The sequence below is a fragment of the Zingiber officinale genome, unplaced genomic scaffold, assembly GCF_018446385.1.
Source record: "Zingiber officinale cultivar Zhangliang unplaced genomic scaffold, Zo_v1.1 ctg42, whole genome shotgun sequence".
Lineage (NCBI taxonomy): Eukaryota > Viridiplantae > Streptophyta > Magnoliopsida > Zingiberales > Zingiberaceae > Zingiber > Zingiber officinale.
Window position 1 is genome coordinate 83,076 of NW_024589944.1, and position 20,207 is coordinate 103,282.

General features: G+C 35.3%; 3 protein-coding genes across 4 annotated transcripts; 1 reads left to right on the forward strand and 2 right to left on the reverse strand.

Moving 5' to 3' along the window:
* Positions 1-8,581: 8,581 nt before the first annotated feature.
* On the forward strand, positions 8,582-9,879 carry LOC122037442 (probable 5'-adenylylsulfate reductase 1, chloroplastic). The gene is made up of 2 exons (XM_042596917.1): positions 8,582-8,950; positions 9,574-9,879. The coding sequence occupies exons 1-2, from the start codon at positions 8,582-8,584 to the stop codon at positions 9,877-9,879; spliced, it is 675 nt and encodes a 224-aa protein (XP_042452851.1).
* Positions 9,880-14,833: 4,954 nt separating this feature from the next.
* Positions 14,834-17,961, reverse strand: LOC122037440 (probable disease resistance protein At4g19520). Of its 2 annotated transcripts, XM_042596915.1 has the most exons (4): positions 16,081-17,961; positions 15,792-15,890; positions 15,227-15,333; positions 14,834-15,137 (listed from the first exon to the last, which is right to left on the reverse strand). In XM_042596915.1, exons 1-2 carry the CDS (start codon positions 17,959-17,961, stop codon positions 15,840-15,842), a joined length of 1,932 nt encoding a protein of 643 aa, XP_042452849.1. In that variant the 3' UTR covers positions 14,834-15,137; positions 15,227-15,333; positions 15,792-15,839. The 2 variants fall into 2 exon arrangements, with proteins under 2 accessions (XP_042452849.1, XP_042452848.1); XM_042596914.1 differs by having other exon boundaries at positions 15,227-15,890.
* Positions 17,962-18,719: 758 nt separating this feature from the next.
* On the reverse strand, positions 18,720-19,457 carry LOC122037444 (putative disease resistance protein RGA3). Its single transcript, XM_042596919.1, has one exon. The coding sequence runs from the start codon at positions 19,455-19,457 to the stop codon at positions 18,720-18,722; it is 738 nt and encodes a 245-aa protein (XP_042452853.1).
* Positions 19,458-20,207: the final 750 nt, after the last annotated feature.

Consider the following 20,207-nt stretch of genomic DNA (forward strand, 5'->3'; position numbering starts at 1 on the left):
TAAGAAAATAATGAAATAGACAACGATTTTCACTAAAAGCGTTGTTGAAAAAAAATAGACAACGCTTTTTATAAAAAGCGTTGTCGTTTAAGTGTTGTAGAATCCCAATTTTCTTGTAGTGATAATGATTTTTTAAAAACCATTCTTTAAAAAAAAAGTCCAACAATAATAGTTTTCAATAAAACCATAGTTAAATGAAATAAGACAACAATTTTTTGAAAAACTATTGTCTATTGAGTGTGGTTGAATCTTAAATTTCTTATCAATGCACTGACACTTTACGAGCAAAGCAGCGAGAGCAACGAGGAGCGTCTTTCATAGAGGAGTCTCGAAGGAGGAGTCGGAGCTAGGTTTTTGTTCGTGGAAGAGTCCCAGAGAAATGGGTTTTAGGTTTTTGTTCGTGAGTTTTTTTTCGTGAAGTTAAAAAAAACTATTATTTTTTTGGGATTCAACAATATTCAATAGACAACAGTTTAATAAAACTGTTGTATATTATCATGTAAGCAACGCTAAAAGACAACAATTTTTTAAAACCATTGTCTTTGACATACATTAGACAACAGTTTTTTAAAAATTGTTGTCATTTTAAAAAAAAATTATGGCGAACAACAACGGTTTTCAATAAAACCGTTGTTAAATGGCAAAAAGACAATAGTTTCTCGAAAAACTGTTGTCCATTAGGTGTGGTTAAATCTAAAATTTCTTGTAGTGGTAGCATCTTGTCCCTCAGACGTACCGAGCCCGTCGGCTCTCTTCCGTGTCGTCCTTCTCTCTAGCTGCGCCTTTTGCTCGACTTCCTATGCGCCTAAGCTCCTGCACACTTAAACACAAGGTTAAAACACCGCAGGACCTAACTTAACTTGTTTGATCACATCAAAACAACCTTGGGGTTCCAATAATTGATGCAGGAGGTGTTGGTGCAGGAAGCACCAGATGATCGAACCGAAGTTTTTATAATGACAAAGGGTTCAAAGTTAAGGGTTATTGTAGTTCTAATAAGTCTAACTGAGTGTGTAGGAAAGTCCTAAGTGAGTTTAGGCAAGGTAAAAGTCCTAATGAATACTAGATAAGTGAAAAACCCTACTTGTAGCTAGGCAAGTAAGTCCTGATCTGAAGGACTGGGCGGAAGTATTAATAGGTCGAGGATATCAAGTTGAAAATCCTACGGGTCAAGGACATTAGGTGAAAGTCCTGGAGGGTCGCGGATGCTAGGCGGAAGACTGGACGGATCAGGGATCAGATGTCAATCAGAAAGTCCTGAATTCTTGAAAGTTGATTAAAAATCTAAACACTTTGGAAGACCAGTTTAGAATCAGATAAACTCTTCTGAGAGGAGCATGTGAGGATGCACTCCCCGTTGAAGAAACAGTCGGCGTCGGTTCGACCTAGGGTTTCACGTGAAATTCAAAGTCAAAACCAGATAGTTCCGACACTGTCAAATTAATTAATAAATACTATTTTATATTATGCTAACTTTATTTTGTAAGGTATTGTTGGTATTTTGATTAACATGTTTTGCAAGAGCTGAAATGCATAAAGAATAGCTCAAGTGAACAAGTCCTAAGGTATCTCTTGTGTTGTTGGAGGCACTTCGGATGCTTTGGTTGAAGACCCCGAGTGGAAAGGCATAGCGGTGCCTCCCATGTTAGCTGGAGGTGCCCTGGAGCTTAGCATGGAGACAGCTTGGAGCACTTGAAAGGCGCTCTCCAGTGGATAGAAACCAAAATTTATGGGGTTTATTGAGTCTGAAGCTGAGGAGATAACTCTTGCAGTTGGAGGCACCTCGAACAAGGATGGAAGCACCCTCAACGCTCCATAAAATCATTGTTCGACCAAATCCAGAACAACACTTCAAAATCAACAAGCTACAACTTCTGATTTCAATTCAAAGCTTAAACACTTGTCGCGCTACTCTGACTTCCGACTACAACATTACAACGCTACTTCGATAACTGCGCTCTACACCGAATTTTCATACTGTTAGTATAATTTATTTTACGCAAACTTGTAATCATCTTTTTGTATGTTCTTTGTAATTATCGAATTTCTAGTTAATTATCCAACGGAAGCGGTCGTCGATCACGAACCTTGGAGTAGGAGTTGTCTCAGGCTCTGAACCAAATAAAACCAAAAGTGTTAACATTGTCTTTTATTTCCACTGCTTTTATTACTTCGAGTTTTTTTTTACAAAAAAGTGAAAAGCAATATTCACCCCTAGTACTTTTTGATCCAATAATTGATATCAGAGTGGAGGAGCTCTGAATTGGTGCAACTTATTTTTAAGCAAAAAATATAATTCTATAAGTAAAAAATTATTCTTACACTTTTTTTCAATTTTACATTTTCAAATTTTAGTCATAAGTTAGAATTGTTATAATAACCTCTTTTAACAAATTTCTCATATATATATTTTAAAAAAAATTTAAAGTTGGTGCAACATCATTTGAGCGATATTTCTTTTTTTCTTTCACACTACTAATCCAAGACCAAGTCTTGGTACACTCTTCTCTTCATTTTCCTTTTGTGAGGTTTATTTGAAATGACTTATCAAGAAGGCTACAGTACCGTACTCCTACCTCTTTTCTCTAGAGAGGACTTCGATTATTGGAAGGGTCGAATGGAGTACCATCTCAAGACCTAAGTGGAGATGTGGATTGTAATCCAAATAGGATTTACACTCCCCACCAAAGATGTAGTACCTCTTACTTGAGACAAATTGGATGAACCAATAAAAAGGAAGATCAAGGCGGATGCAAAGGCCATTCAAACCTTACAATGTGGCTTGACTAAAGATGAGCTAAACCGAGTTGGACCATTCAATGGCAAAAAGGATCTCTGGCAAAAATTGATCAATCTTCACGAAGGAACCTCCGACGCTAAAGTATGTAAGAAAGATCTATTTTTAAATAAATTATATAACATTAAAATGTAGAATGGAGAATCATCAAGTCAACTACACGTGCAGATCCAAGATCTGCTCAATGGACTCCACTCGATCGGACATAAACTGGAGAATCACGATATTATAAGGTGTGCCCTTAATGCATTTCCAAGGAAAACTTTATGGGCATCTATAGTAGATGCTTACAAGGTTTCCAAGAATCTTTTGAATATTATACTAGACAAAATATTTTCTGAATTCTAATTAAATAAACAAACTAATGCACTTCCAGTCGAAAAAAATATTACTTTGGTTGCATGTACAAGCAAGACGAAGGAATCAAAGAACAAGTATTGAACTAAACTCGAGTCTGAAGGTAAGTCAGATTTAGAAGACGAAGACAAAATCACTGTCGAGCTCGTGAACCTAGTTTGAAAATTGTACAAAAGGAAGCAGGGGTTCACCAAATGAGAGATCAAGAAGGTAATTCAAACAAAGACGAAGCAATCGAGTCCAAATTCGACCACGAAGCCCAAATCAAAAGTGACATATTACAGATGCAACAAGAAAGGACACATCAAGTCAAACTGTACGAATTTGAAGGAAGTTAAGAAGCATCGAAAAAAGAAGCGCTACTAGCAATGCGGAATGAATCTTCATCAGAAGACTTCGACAAAGAACATGAGCAAGCAAGTTTCCTCGTGCTTCCAACTTGAGAACAAGTTACTAAAACTGAGTCGAAGAACAAATCAAAAGCTGAGTCTGAGTGAGCCACAGATCTGTATCCAGTTCATATGATACCAGCTCCACTGTAAGTTCGTCGTTAGGACCGGCTAAAAAACCGATGTCTATGAGCGAAAATCTGCGCTTATAGACACCGGTTTTTATAAAAATCGGTATAAAATACTCAAAGACATTGGTTTTTGTTTAAAACTGTTGTTGTTCCACCGATGTCTATGAGGGTTTTTCTTGTAGTGAGCTAGATTGCACAATTTAATTTATTATCTAGAAAATTAGTCAATTCTAATATCTAGGTTAAGTCACTCTAAAAGGAGGTCAAAGCCCTCAAGGAGAAGACTAATCCAAGTCCTTTGACTGAGCCAATTTAAATTAGAACTTCAACTCAAGTCTAACAACTTGAGGAAGAAAATTCAAATTTGAAAACTCAAGTAGAACTTAAAGACACATTGGAACAATTCACTTTGGGTTCCAAGAACCTTGATATGATTCTTGGAAAACAAAGCGTCGTATACAACCGATCCGAACTTAGATACAAGGCTATACATCGATTCAGATATTATTACTTGTCTTTGGTAAATTGAACTAATAGAAATCTAGTCCAAGCATGGATTCCTCAGTCTAACTTGACTTATCAAGTTGGACTTAATCAATATTAGATCCCCAAGGATCAAATCTATTACCTTGACATATCTTATTGAGGTTATGATCCAGGAGGACCCAATAGAAACACCATATTTATTGTTAGATAGATTTTCTTGATTGCTTAATTAACTGCTTTCCTTATTTCTGCTTAGATTATAATGGTTAGACAAGGAATTAACCTTGATTGACACTTAACTAGCTTGACCAAGGATTTTCTCAAAGAAAGTTAAACATTCAATTTTTTAAAAGACTTTGTCTAGAAGTGGTTGTTGCTCTGATACACAAGAAGGCGCCTGTGTCTCACCACAACCTGGAAGCCAATTATCGAAAAGAATATTTAACCGACTAACTGTTAAACCTAAGTCAAACTCAATGTGTGTGTGTGTGTATATATATATATATATATAAATATATATATATATATACATACATACATATATATCAAACATCTCATAAAGACCTGTAAGGCTCCCTAATTAAAAATCTAGAAATGAATGGGATGTTAAGATTAATCAATTTAGACTTACTTAACCTAACTCAAACTAATCAATTACTTAACATAACTCAAACTAATTAATTTAATTAATCACTTTGCTCAATTTAACCTAAAATCTAATTAATTCAATTGATCTAATTCAAACTTAAATATTTTTCAAATTCAAACTTAAATATTTTTCAAAATTCAAATTTAAATATTTCTCAAAATTTTAAATTTAATTATTTTTCAAAATCTTAAATTTAATTATTTTTTCAAAATTTAAATTTAATTAATTTTAAAATTTTAAATTAATTTTAAAATTTTAAATTATTAATTAAAATTTTAAAACTTAAATTGATTTTAAAATTTAATTAAAATTTTAAAACTTAAATTAATTATTACTTAACCAAATTAATTTTTCAAAATCTAATTAATTTTTCCAAATTACATTTATGCTTGGACTCTAGGGTTATACTCATGCTATTAACTTTACTTAATTTTTCATTTTTGCAAGTTTTCCTCGTTAAACAAAATAATTATTTAAGCACTTGTATCTTCAAAATTTTTAATTTTTCAAATCTCTTTTCAACCAAGGCATTAATTGAGGGTGAGTTCTTTATATTTCTTTTAAAAATTATTTTTGATATATATCAAAGGAGAGAAAAAAATTAAAAGTTAAGTTGCTAGTTTTCAAAAGCTGTTTTTTTTAAAAGAAAAGAAGTAATTGCTAATTCTCAGGGGAGATTAAAGTTTTTTTTTTTTTTGGTATTTTAACTTTGAAAGCATAAACCTTTTCTAAGTTCTATTTCTATCATTAGAAATTTAACTTTGAAAAAAAGGAGTTAAAAATTCTTACTTGTATAAGTCTTTAGTTAGGCTTTATTTAGCTTTAAATTTTATTGTCATAATTCAAACGAGAGAGATTGTTAATGCCAGAAAAACCAGATGATCGAACCTATGTTTTGATAATGACAAAGGATTCAAAGTTAAGTATTATTGTGGTTCTACTAAGGCTAACTGAGTGTGCAGGAAAATCCTAAGTGAGTTTAGGCAAGGTAAAAGTCCTAGTAAATATTGGACATGTGAAAAACCCTAGTTATGGTTAGGTAAGGAAGTCCTGATCCGAGAGACTAAGCGGAAATTTTAGTAGGTCGAGGATATCAGACGGAAAATCCTACGGGTCGAGGACAGTAAGTGAAAGTCTTGGAGATCACATACACTAAGCAGATGATTGGACGGGTCGCGGATCGTGTTGGGTAACCCGATGCGGGTGCATGTTAAAACACATTTCGTAAACATGCACATCAGAAAATAAAATAATAATAATTCCTAATTATTACATTACACACACCACACGCATACACGGATATAATATGTCAGACATGATCGCATAATTAAAATTTTTACGAAAAGTAAATTTTCGTTAAGTATACTTAACGAATGATGCTTAGAAGATTCTATCAAATGATCCGGAGTGGGAAGGAGATCGACCAAGCGACACTCTGAAATCTTGCCTCTACTCATATCCACGTTGAGTTATCTTCAAGATGACATCAATAAGTTTGCACTACAACAAAAATGTCAAAAGACAACACCACAAAGATAATGATTTTGGAAGAAACTGTTATGAATTTGATAAAAGACACGGTTTTGGACAAAACCGCTATCTTTGAGCTCCCATAAAATATAAAAGACAACATTTTTGTTAAAACTGTTGTTGTTGAGCGATTTTATTTTAAATCAATGATACATTTTACAATGGTTATCTAAAACCGTTGTCTTTTAATACTTTTAGGGGTTAAGACAACAGTTTTATAAACCGTTGTGTTTTTATATTGTTTTATATAGTCAAAGACAACGGTTTTAATAAACCGTTGTCTTTGACTTTATTTTTCATTGTTTTCCCCTTCACATTTTTTATTGCAACCGTGTTTTACTTTCCCTTTCTGCCAAAAACTTTTAGCGCCATGTTTTCCCCCCTTAGCCTTCTCGAACCCTAACCTATTTTTCTTTCTCTCTCCTTATACAATCTCTTCACGCAATGAACCCTTGCTATTTTTTCTTCCTCCTCCTTCCTTGGTCTCTGATCGAGTTGCCCCTCCTCCACGATCAGACTGACTTCCACCCCGATCTTCTCATCTTTGGTACAAACTCCTTCTACACCTTCACCCTCAACCTCACCATCTTCTTGCTAGTCGTGAAGACCACTGCTCTCACTATGAACGTTGTCGGCGTCATCAAGGATGGGCTCCTCATTGCCTTCTCCCGGTCCATCATCCGTGACACAATCACCCCCGTCAACCTCTTCCTCTATGACATCACCTTCCTCGGCGTTTCCTACTACAGCAAGGGGCCTCGTGGCCTCTTCTCCCACAACATCCATCCGCCTCTAGGGTCTATCTGTGTTCTTTCTTCAAGAGTCTTCTACCAAAAAGGCTCTTCCATGGCTTTAGAGGCGAGAGGATCATGAACATATAGGCGAAGCAGCATCAGACTCATAAGGCCTCGTATGTTTACTTGTGATAAATTTGAGTTAAGCAATGCTCTTTTGTTCGTCTTCCGATCTTCTTCTGTTGTTTTCTAACCCATTCTTTTGTTCTTCGATTAACATCACGAATCCTCAACTTGTTATTTTCTGAGTTTTTTTTCTTCACTTGATGTGTTATTGGTTAATCTGAATTTGTGGTGATCTTTTTTTCTTGTGCAATGGTTTATTTTGAGTGTATTACAGCATGTAGGATTTTATTTATTTTGGGGATTTCTACAGTTTCCTTCTATGTTGCTGCTTTTGTTATATGTAAATATATTTGTTTGTTTAGTTTTGTAAACTTGCGTCGATGTATTATCCTTCATCTTGGATCGTCGTTTGATGTGGCTGTTTTTTTCTGATGACGTAGTAATTGATTAACATTTATGTTTGCTTATAAAAAAAAATTTATTTTGTATCTTCATGTTTTTTGTTCTCATTTGATTTATTCTACTTGTGGTTTAGTCTCTTCTTTTTTAAATATTTTTCATGAATTAATGGAGTCAAAAGGTGGGAAAAAGTCCAGTAGTAGTAGTTTGTTACATTACGAAGCTCCCCTCCCCCTCGGCTATTGCATTGAAGACTTTCTACAACATGGAGGAATCAATAAGTTCCAATCTGTTGCTTACTCCAATGTAAGAATCTCCAAAAACATGTTAGTGACAAAGGAGAAAAAAATGGATCTTTTGCTTTCTTATTTTTCTTTGTTGTATATTAATTTGTTGTTCTCATGAAAATTAATTGTGACCATTTGATCTTTTGCAGCGCGTGAGGAAGTCATCTTGATATTCCTTCTTATATTCTAAACCATTAGTTGAATATATGATATGAGAACTAGTCCTTCATAACTTGAGAATGGAAAAATATGCAAAAAAAAAGGAGTATTTTTCTTTCATATTTTTTCTTATGTCCATCATAACTACGTAGTTTATGCCTTCATCTTTTTTTCTTCTTCTCCTTTTTTTACCTTCACTCTTTTTTGAGTGAATATTCTTATTGTTGTGTTATTAACATGTTTTGTTTTGTTACACATCTAATCATGTCAACAGATTAATGGCAACTTGTGCAAAATCTCATTTTATCTATTTTTTTGAAAAATAAAAATTCTTCTCTTTGACTATCATATTCTTATTTCAGTGGAATACAAATTACCTAAACATTCAAAATACAGATGGAGGTGCAAAAACAACTTCAAGAACAACTAGAGGCAAGTTCCATGTGCATTATGAAAATATATATGATATTTTTATTGTTTTGCTTCAAGTAAATTTCTAAACAATCCAAGAAATGAAATGATAATAGATTTGTATGGATGAGAATAGTCAGGTACAAGCGCCTCTCTGCTTTTGTGGATTCCCTCTTTTCTTCTCAAACTCTTGATTTTTTTTGTCGGATCTATGTAGTTGGATCCGTCAAGCGACAGGATGCACCGGTTGTGGCGGCTGCAGTGGCAGCTCCTGTTTGTCCCCGGGGGCGACTAATGCTGGCACGGTCGTGCCGTGCCTTGGAGCCTACCAAGAGAGATGATTCGACCGTCCACGCCGCAATGGCGGTGGAAGCGTCCGACACCACGATGGGAGAGGAAGACACCGTCAATTATGAGAAGCTGGGTAAGGAGCTCGAGATCGCTTCGCCACTGGAGATCATAGATCGGGCTCTGGAGATGTTCGACAATGAAATCGTCATTACTTTTAGGTTAAAAGGCGTTATTTCTTATCTATTATTATTTTGGCCAGATTTTCTCCTCTCTGTTTTGTCATATGCTGATTTTGTTTTGTTTTGGATATTGATTGTGTTTGAATATACCACAAATTACACAAACGGTACTATTTATGAAATTCAATACAACACAAGTGTTTGTTTGATTGTTTGTAGTTTGCACCAACATATTCATTTCTGTCTAGTACAACATTATTTTCCCTTCTAATTTTTTTTTTTTGATAAACTATGATACTGCAATTTAAGTTTTAAGGCAAGGGTGAGAATGTCTATAAACCCACAAATCAAACACCTTGAGAGATAAATAGGCAGTATAAAAGAACTCTTAGATTCAGATCACCTTGGTTAAGAGAATGCATAGAGGCGACTTTTTCAATCAGTCCCCTTCCTTAGTTGTCTTGCTGAAGACTATAGTATGAAAGTTTTAAAGTTTGATGCATATATTTATGATTTAAGATCTGTCACTGTAAAAGAGTATGATTTGTTTATTTATGATTTAAGGTGATTCAAGATAACAATTTGTTGGATAAGCCTAAGAAGGTTAATCCTATGCTTTTGATTGTTATGCTCTTGTGTGAAGCATAGATTATTCTCGTCTTTCAAACCTTTAGACGGAAGATTGTAACTGACACGGGAGTTTTTTGGAACAGCGGAGCAAAGGATGTAGCTTTGATAGAATATGCAAAATTAACTGGTCGACCATTTAGAGCCTTCAACCTTGATACTGGGAGGCTAAATCCTGAGACATACAAGTTCTTTGATACTGTAGAGAAGCACTATGGGATCAACATCAAGCACATGTTTCCTGATGCAAGGGAAGTACACACCCTTGTTAGAAGCAAAGGCCTCTTCTCCTTTTCCAAGATGGGTACCGGGAATGCTGCCAGATGAGGAAAGTGAGACCTCTAAGGAGAATGTTGAAAGGCCTCCGCGAGTGGATCACTGGGCAGAGAAAGGATCAATCCCCTGACACGAGAGCCAATATCCCTGTCAGGTAATTAGTTTGTGTTTGATGTATCTGCCTTTACTATGCTAACTTCCTTTTACCATCATGTTTTGTTCAATTACTTTATTTTATCAAGATCGATTAGAAAAAGGATTAAATTTTGTTTTCCCTTTCCATTCGATAACTTTTGAATTGGTCATGACTTTTGCAACTGCTTCTAAGATTCTGTTCAACAGCCTTCTTCTTAAAGAATTGGACGCTCTGTAGTTGTGGGCGAAGTAATACTGATGACCTACTTGCACAAGAAGCACAATGAAAAGGGAAATACATATTAACATAAGACAGTTCTACAGTGATGTAGTGCAAATGTACTACTATTATTAAAGGTTAAAACAAAATGATAATCTTAAAATTACCAACTTGTGTTGGAAAGCTTGCAATGCTCCCCTTTGATGGATCAAATCAAGCTCGATTATTATAAGTTAAAGGTAATAATCTGTAGCCAAATGTGATGGATATAGTTTCCCATTAGATGTGTAATGGGCATTTTTCTTGCAGGGGAATGGTTGACTGATCAAGAACAAGTCAAGTAATATATATTATGTGGCTTCCTTTTCTCCATAACATAAATAAATAAAGGAAATAATGTCTTCTAGTTTTAAGTCTGAAATTTATTTCTTGTTTTTATTTTTGATTTCTCTTGCATGGCATAATGTTTTTTGCTTGATTTTTCTATTGGAGTAGCTCATGCTATCCGATGGTTTTGGAAGAAGAGAAACAAAATACCAAAATGAAATCTTTCATTTTAAAACTTCATTCTTCTTGCATTTATAGTCTCCAGCTTTTTTTGGTGTTTAGAACAAAAGTGAAAAACTAGTTCAGCAAGCCTATCATTGGATTAAGGTATTATTAATTTCCCCACTGTTAAAAACTGTTAAAAGACAACTGATTTTATCCTTCCACAATCAGGATTCGTTCTCTGGTTGACAATCAGAAACTGAGATTGACTCGACAGATATTGAATTCTATTTTATGTACCTTGATATCTGTAAGGTGTTTTTTTCAGGCAGTTAATAATTTAAATTGTTTCTGCTGTAGCGTGGATAATCTCTGTAAGGACATTTTTCTTTGTGGCAAGATGGATGATCAAGGTTGGGTTCCCATTTCATTGGTTGCTACCTTTAACATGGTGAGTAATCCATGTGATTATGGATATGAGGAGTAATTCCATGTTCAAAAAATTTAACTGCCTCTACTTCCTAACACATCACAATATATGTAGGTCAAAAGGGTGACCACGAGCACAGCGGTGATATTGAATGCTCTAAGAGATTCAACAGAACTTGAAATACAGGTACTTCACCCCCATCTTTTCCCCTCTTGATTCTACTCTTATCAGTTATGCTTCTTAAATAATTCATCTTGGTATTTTTCTTCAAAACATGTTCCTTCAATCATCTACAAGCAGAGAAAATTAGAAGACGAGAGGATTGGATGAGATGGTTACTGCCCTCGATGGGAAATCCAAATGGTCATGGTTCCACGCCTCACTTGACATTGAACCATGATGATTTAGTCATCCACCCCATACAGACTCTCGGATTAGAGGAATCTTCCAGCTAGGCCACCATGAGTCGTACTCAAACTGAGATAGCACTTGATAGGGGATCAACATCCTGTAGCTGCAACAGCCAGCAGGGTAGAGATCCAGCTCAACTAGAAGAACTTTGCTGTAGCGATTCAGATCATGAAATAGACAGTGACTGAATCATCATGAAATAGTCTTTTGGCTATTGTTCATTAGTTGTAAATAGAGTTTATTTGTTTATTTGTATTGGGATAAATTTTATTTGAACATGAGATATGTTTCTTCTTTTGTGATTGTAATTCTTGTATAACTAACATTTTGAATGATATTGATATGGGGAATATTCTTTCTTGATTATGATTCTTTATTATATTTTAAATTGAAATATGATATATTGGTATTAAAAGATAATAATTTAAAAGACAACGGTTTAAAATCGTTATTGTTGTCTATCACCCTCAGAGACAACAGTTAAAAACCGTTGTCATAGCCCTAAAAACGGTTGTACCTGGCAGAAAAATGCTCTAAATAACAACGGTTTTAAACCGTTGTCTTTTCACGCAAAGACAACGGTTTAAAACCGTTGCAAAACTATTATCTTTTCATTCAAAGACAACGGTTTTAAACCGTTGTCATAGCCCCCCCCCCCCACCACTTTTAACAACACTGTCAATTACAACCGTTTTAAAGGGCATACGACAACGGTTTTTAACCATTGTCTTTTAATATTTTTGTTGTAGTGCTGAGTTCCATCTTCGCGAAGGATAATAGCCTTGCGTCCGAAGATGGAGCGATCCAAGAGAAGGATCACGACACAATTCGTGTCCGACAGATGAAGCAACATGACACGAAACGTGATGAGCGGTAACAACGATTGTTGCTATTCGGAGATCGGAAAAACTTCTTGTCGACGATCAGCAGTAAATCATATTTGTTTTAAGACCAAATCATATTTGCAATCCATATCAGTAACCTTTATTTGATTTAAGACCAAATTAGATTTGGTTGAAAATCAATCTTGATTCAAAACAAAGAACCCCTTTTAATTAAAACCAAACCAATTTGATTTATAATTAAACCAAAGAAAATTCAACTTGTCTTCAAAAGACGTGGCTCATCCGTGCTTTCGTTGCACCAATTTGATTCTATATTTACCTTTTGTCTGGTTCAACTAGACTTAATCTCTTTAGATCTGAGAATCTAATTCTCAAACTTGTTTTATGTCTCTTAGATAAACTTGTAATGCATGTGACTTTATAGGTTTCCGGTTATGTTGGTCGTCCATAATTAACCATCAATTATAGAACGATCATGAGTGACACCTAGTAGTACATCATGATCCCCAATTAACTGGAAAATCCTAAGTTATCTCGGAACCACTTCTAAACCCTTCAGCAGCTATAGTAAGTCATTCCTCGTTTCTTTTACTCGTCTTATACCCACTTGGTTTAGGACATAGTCTATGTGTCAGTCCCCATTAGACTGACTACATCACACCTGACCCCAAGTAATACTTCCTCATTCTGCATATTCAAATTACCCTGACATGTATCTAAGAGTCTCGTGCTCTTAACATGTGATACTTTGGCTAAAAACTTTAAGTAATAATCTTAATAAGTGGTCATAAGGTATACGTCTGCTCGCAAGAAGCGGTGAATCCTCTATAGGCTATCCAAACACCTTCGGATATTTTGACTTATACCCAATCATCCAAGGTCTACATCTCCAAGGAGATGCTTACATAAGATGTCAAAATGTAAGCCTCCATGATCAAGATGACTTGAATATCTCGAGTCGAACGAAACTTGCACTTGAGCTATAGTAAGAGTTTCGTTGACATATCTATATATTAGAGAACCATATAAAATCTTACAGCAGGTCATTTTAATGAACTAGTTACCAAAACTAGTATCCATGTTTAACTCTCGATATCCCAGTGTCTCCAGTTAGTGAGAAAATAGTTGCTTAACCGAACCAAGGAGTATAACCTATGCTAGCCTTACAGAATTGATGATGTTCGAATGCATCAATCGACGACTAGGAAAATTCTAATACGTTGATAATTGCACATGTAGAAATAATCACAAGTTGTAATCCAATCACAAATTCTCTCATGCTATGAATTGTATCGCGGACATTTAGTAAATGAGTTTAAGACAATCAAATATATAATATGCACTCAAATAGCGAATTTATATTTATCAAATAAATAGTAAAAATTATAAGGCGATTATTTTAGGACATCTCTCAAAAACTAACAGATCGGATGTCCAGCTGAAAGTCCTGAAATTTCAGATGCTGAGCAAAAGTCCAAATGATATGGAAGACCGGTTTGACATTAGGTAAACTCTTTTGAGAGGAGTATGTGATGATGCATTTCTCGTTGAAGGAACATAGATGTCAGTTCGTATTAGGATTTCACGTGAAATTCAAAGTTAGAACCCGACAATCCCAAGACTGTCAAATTAATTAATAAATACTACAACCCCAAGACAGTCAAATTAATTAATAAATACTATTTTATATTATGCTAATTTTATTTTATAGGATATCGTTGGTATTTTGACAAACATATTTTGCAAGAGTTGAAATGCAAAAAGAATAAGTCAGATGAATAGTGCTCGAGACGCCTCCTGTGAAGTTGGAGGCGCCTCGGATGTCTTGGGAGTTAGACTTGGAACTCCGACAAATATGTTATTACCATCTGATAAAATTGTCTGGCGTCATGAAAATGTAAGAGGCTTCCTTAGCAATTAGCATATATGAAATGTTATAATTTAAGCACTCAAATCAGGTAGATTTTAACAATGGCACTCACTGACTTTTAAAAAAAACAACTCTCATTACAATTCAGTAAAAAAATCTCACTAAAAAGAAGAATCTGCATAAGGTAAATTTAACTCTCATTAAAAAATCTAAGATTTTCAATGCATAAATTTACTGTATTTTTTTAAAACAAATTGCAGACGCTATATATATATATTAATGAATTATATTTGGGTAATGATAAAAAAAAATCTGTTTTCATCCAAAGAGCATTTAAAAAAAATTAAAATAGCTCTCCAACATATTTTAACTATATAATAAGTGGTATAACAATTTAAAACTGATTTGAAAAAAATTAAAATAGTTTTAATTAAATTAATAAAATAATAAAATTTAATATAAAAATATTGTATGTTTAATTATTTTATCTAAATTAAAATAATTTTATTTTATATTACATCTGCTATAGTAATGTTGAAATAAAAATATTTTTAAAATTTTTTAAAATAAAAAATATGCTTTTTTAACTTTAAAGAAAGATAACCTTAAGATAAAAATGGGTAATTAGAGATTTATTTTTACCCATTATATTTTAATAAACATGGCAACACGTCCCAAGATCTAAAATAGAGTAAATGAACCGTGTTCATGGAATAACTTACACGATTCCCTAAAAAAAAAAATACTAGAACAAATTAAGCTTCCAAATCGGAGACTTGAAACTAATACTTTCACCATTCCCCTCTCCAAATGAATGAGTTTGCTTGTTTGTGATGATCTCCAATTTGGTTAAACCAGACACTATCCTCCTCTTGTGTATTTGATTGGTTCTTCCTCGTCAAGTTCGATCTGTTGTAGTAAGGATTAATCGATAAGAATTAAATTCAAGCAGAAAAAAAAGGTTAATCAATAGATGATATATACACTATATGTATTACCAAGTATAGAGTGTCTACAATGCAATGGTAAAGTGCTTCCACATTTGATCAGGTATCCACGGATCAAGTCCTTCTAGCTTACCTTGCGCTTCAGTCCATCTGATATGCTATTAACATAAAAATATATATTTACTCGATTATAAGTCTTCATCCAAGATTGTTATTTTACAATCAAAATGCGGATGTAATTTAGAATGATAAAAATAAGTGTAAAATGAAAATATTGAAAGCATTTCAATTCTGAAGATGAGACTATATTATGTATAGCCAGTCATGATTGCTTCTCTTCAAATTTAATAACATCCGAAGCAGTGGGATTCCAATTCTTCACACACGCCCTTAGTCTCCCAAGAACATCATCAAATTTCTGTAATACTTTTGCAACTTTAACAGAAGCATCAATCTCTTTAGCAATTAGTTGTGTTTTATAGAAGTGTGGAAAACAACACCCAAGGAGAGGATTATCGGGGAATGGGTTATTTAATCTCTCTATGGTTTATTTTCAAAATGAATGGAAAGAAAAGCTTAAAGCACAAAGAGATTTGGTTCAAAAATGATAACTTGCCCTTTTGATGAATGACCAGCTCCTGCAGTTGGTATTACATATATATGATCATGCGGAACGCCAAAGTCTGCTGCTGACCCAGTTGCAATTGACTTGAGCCTGAGGTGATACGTATAGAACACAAAATAAGTAACACGGAGATTATTAAACAGCTCAGAGAATAAAATGGACACGAGCAATTTTGAGAAAACTTGGTCTATGGCATTGTAAGTGACAATGAGATAATTCAATAAGCAAACACAAGATGCAGTATGAACAAAGTGACGATTCCTTGTTAGCATTAACACACCTCGGCCTTGTCCTCTTTGTCAGCTGTAATTTCAATGTACTTGATGTTAGGGCAGTCCCGACCGATGTTCTTTTGGTAACGCTTCTCAAGCTTTGCACTGCATCCATAAATTGTCAGTCTCTCCAAGGAGGCAGGCATCCTGGGCAGTGACTTGAGTTCTGGAGCAGAATGTATACGAAGAAACTTGAGCGATGAAAAGCTCTCCAAACTTGCGGGTAAAGATTGCAGATGAGACATCCGATACAAATGTAAATTTTCCAGAGACTTCCGATATTGCAACAACGACTCCTCTATCTCAGAAGGGAAACAAGTGAGCTCTTTGTCACTACTTATGATATAAAGGGTCTTTAGCTTTTCTGAAATCGGTATCATGGGTAGATAGAAGATGTCGTCGATATCAATGTCTTCAAGTGAAGGTAATGCTCCCTTCTTTTTCTTTGTGGCACTTTGTTCTGTTGTTGTTGCTAATTTGGAGCAGCGCTTAATCTCCAATATTCTGAGGGAGGCAAGTCCCGTCAATGACTCCAATTCACATAATTCTTTACAATCATAAATCCTCAATTTCTGCAACGCTGTCAGATTATGCAGATACTCTATGTTGGGAAGAGACACCAAACGATGGCAACCTGATACTTTCAAATCTTTCAGTGAGGAAAGACCTTGAAGACATCGACCCAATGACTCTTGCGAAATGCCAGAGTCTGTAAAAGATAGATATTCAAGGGAGGAGGGAAGGATGCTAGTAACCTTATCACTTGCAGAGTGATCAAAAACTGAGGAAGATGATACCGCATGCTTCCTTGTCTTGTCTTTTAAAAATTCCTCTGACTCAACCTCAGCAGCAGAGAGGAATTTCGGACAATCAGAAATGCTCAAAGATGTAAGAGATTTTATAATATATAAGCCTCCTGGTGAAGTCAAGGTTTCACCACTCTTGATATACAACCTTTGAAGTGCAGTCAGATGTTCCAGCTCATTTGCTAAAGGAAGTGATTCCACGCCCGGAGAAAAATATAAAGATAAGCCAGTGAGCAAAGTAAGACCTTGTAGATAACTTGCCAAATCATCATCTTTGAAAAGAATTGAAAGTGTAAGTTCTTTCAGTGACGACGGAAGGAGATGATCATCATCTTCGTCGATTAATCCAATCTGCACAATTTTTGGACACTCAGAAATTTGAAGGGTCTCGAGGGACATCATCAGCCGCTGAAATCCTCCAAATGTCCTAGAACCATTGGAACACTTGTAGTTGTAGGATCGTGGAAGAGCTTCTAAACCCAAATTTTCCAGTGTGAGATTCTTTATAGACAACGGGAGGTCAGGAATTTTCTTTAGTTTGGGATAGTCACAAATTTTGAAGCTTTTGAGATGAGGGAACCATATATAGTCATCCGCACCATTCCATTCCTCCAAGAGGGGAAGGTCATAAAATCCAAGTTGCTCTAAAACTGGAAATTGTATGTCGATCTGGCTAGAGAAGTGACAACCCAAACTTCTTATTGCATTCATTTCATTCAATTTCAGAAACTTAAGGCAGGGCAACTTCCATAGAGAGGGCAGCTCTTCCAAACTTGTACAAGCATTAAGTTGAAGATTTCCAAGGAGAGAAAGAGAAGTATCCATCCATGGTGCAGGCCTACCCCCTTTGTACCCTCTAATGGTGAGTTCTCTAATTGTAGGATAGGGTTGTAGAGCTGCCAGAACAGGTTGATCAAGGTCCGGATTACTTGCATCATCATCAGGATTATTTGCAACATTCCAGTCCAGTTCCAGGCTTATGAGATAACGTTTCTTGACCAAGTTGACCATATTGGCCTTTTCAAGACTTCGCACATTGGAAAGTTGTTTAATGGTTAATTTACGGAGATTATCCATATTCATCAGCTCCTCAATTCTATGCCCGGGTTTTGTGCTGATAGGGAAGCATAATTCCTGGAGAGATGTTAACTTTCCTACTTTAGCCACTGAGAAAAGTGTATACTCATGCACTTCGTATAAATGTCTTAAATTGGTCAAGCGTCTTTTGCCAAAGCGTCATCTTCTCCCATTAGAACTTGTAAGAAATAGAACTTACGCATTGATAGTGATTGTAGAAAATTATTCCGAATTTGAAGAAACCGTATTTTTACAAAGTCACTAATGCTTTTCAAACACCGATCAGATAAATTAGAATCCATAATCAATACTCGAATTCTTCTCGGTGATTTACATGCATCTTGAATAAACTCCTCAAATTGTTGACGATCCCCATCATACTGTATACAAAGGGTTCGCAAGTGCTTGAATTTGCTCACTATGTTAGCTAGATCATGGAGTTGAGCATGGGAACAAGTAATAGATATATGACGGATAGTATTATTATCCAAAATGAGACTTGGAGTTGTGCCATCCACAATTCTACAACATTCATAGTGTGAAATATGGCAAGCAAGACAGTTCAGCATATCATGCATGGTGTAATAATCATTTTCTAAACCATAAGGTGACTTGTTATAGAAAAATGGACTCCGATTGTAGTCAAAGAAAGATTTGTTGCACAACATATCAAAGCAACAGTTAGCTATGTCCTCCTCATCCGAGCCCTCCTCTAATCCATCCGAGTAAATTAGGCCTACTGCCACCCACATGCACACCAACTTTTACTTGTTAAATTTGTAATCTTGAGGGAATATACTGCAGTAGGCAAAGCACCGCTTCAAGCGTGGTGGAAGCATCACGTAACTCAGGGTTAGAACTGGAATGAAATTGTATGTTGAATCTTGTGACCTTTTCCATAATTCACTTCTTAAAATGTTTGTCCAGTGATCTGCTTCTAGTTTACTATTCAACGCTCCTCCAATTGACTTTGCTAGAAGAGGTACACCTTTCAATTTCTTTACTATTTCTCTGCCAATTTCTTTAAGCAGTGGAAATCCATTTGGGTCTTGACCAGCAAATGCATGCTCGTATAGGAGTGAAAGACATTCATCCTCTGACAATCCTTGCAACATCATTGGCATCATTGTACCTTTGATTTCTCTTGCAACCATATTTGCAACTGATTTTGATCTAGTTGTTAATAGTACCCAACTACCCTTTTGGCCATATAACAATGGAGCACATAGTTTCTCCCACTCTCTCTGATTTTTGTCATCCCAAGCATCATCTAGGACAAGTAAAAATCTTTTGGAATGTAATTTTTCCTTGAGTTTCTCTGGTATTAATTCCAATGGCCCAGATTCAGATCTGCCAGTTGAATACTCTAGAATTTTCTTCGTAAGATTTGATGAATTGAGATCAGGTAAGGAGTCACATACCCAGATTTTGATGTCGAAGTGTTCCTTTTTCACATTTTTAAAATGATCAAAGACTTCTTGAGCGAGTGCAGTTTTCCCCATACCACCCAACGCTACCAAAGGAAGGCAATGCACATTCTCACTGATTTGAATTTCGGATTATTCTCCTAGCAAATACTTAATGATTTTCTCTTTTTCTTCCACACGCCCTTTGAATGATGATACAGGTAAAGAAAAGGTGATCCTACTTTGATGAGACAATGGTAGAATCCCTTGCTGCATTTGTCCAGTGCCGACGCCACCTGTCGGAGTCACCAGTGCCAAAAACTTCTCAACATCTGAAGCAGAGGTGTTCAAGTTCTTAACGCATGTCCTTAATCTCCCAAGAACATCATCAAATTTCAGTAATCTTTTTGCAGCATTAACAGAAGCATCAACCCTTCTAGAAAGCCAACTTTTGTCACTATTAGCTTTCGTCTCCAGTTCAAGATATTCCAGCTCATCCAGCACATCCTCAGCCTCGTCGATCACATCCCTGAACTTCCACAGCCACTTAATTAATGCTCGATCAGAAGATTCATACGAAGTTAATCTATGTTCGGCAAAGGAAACAACTGCTTCGATCTGAGGAAGTAAGTCTTGGAGGCTTTTCAATTCTTCTTGCAAGTAGGTTTCCCAGTAGCACTGATCTTGCAAATAATTAGTGGTTTTATCAACTAGTTTATTGATGACATGATTTACACCAGAAATCTCCAGTATTGGCGAGACTATGTCCATAGCTGCTGCTATTGCCAATGATTTTAGATAAATTAGACGGTATTCATAATCATCTTTCATCTATTAAAAAACACA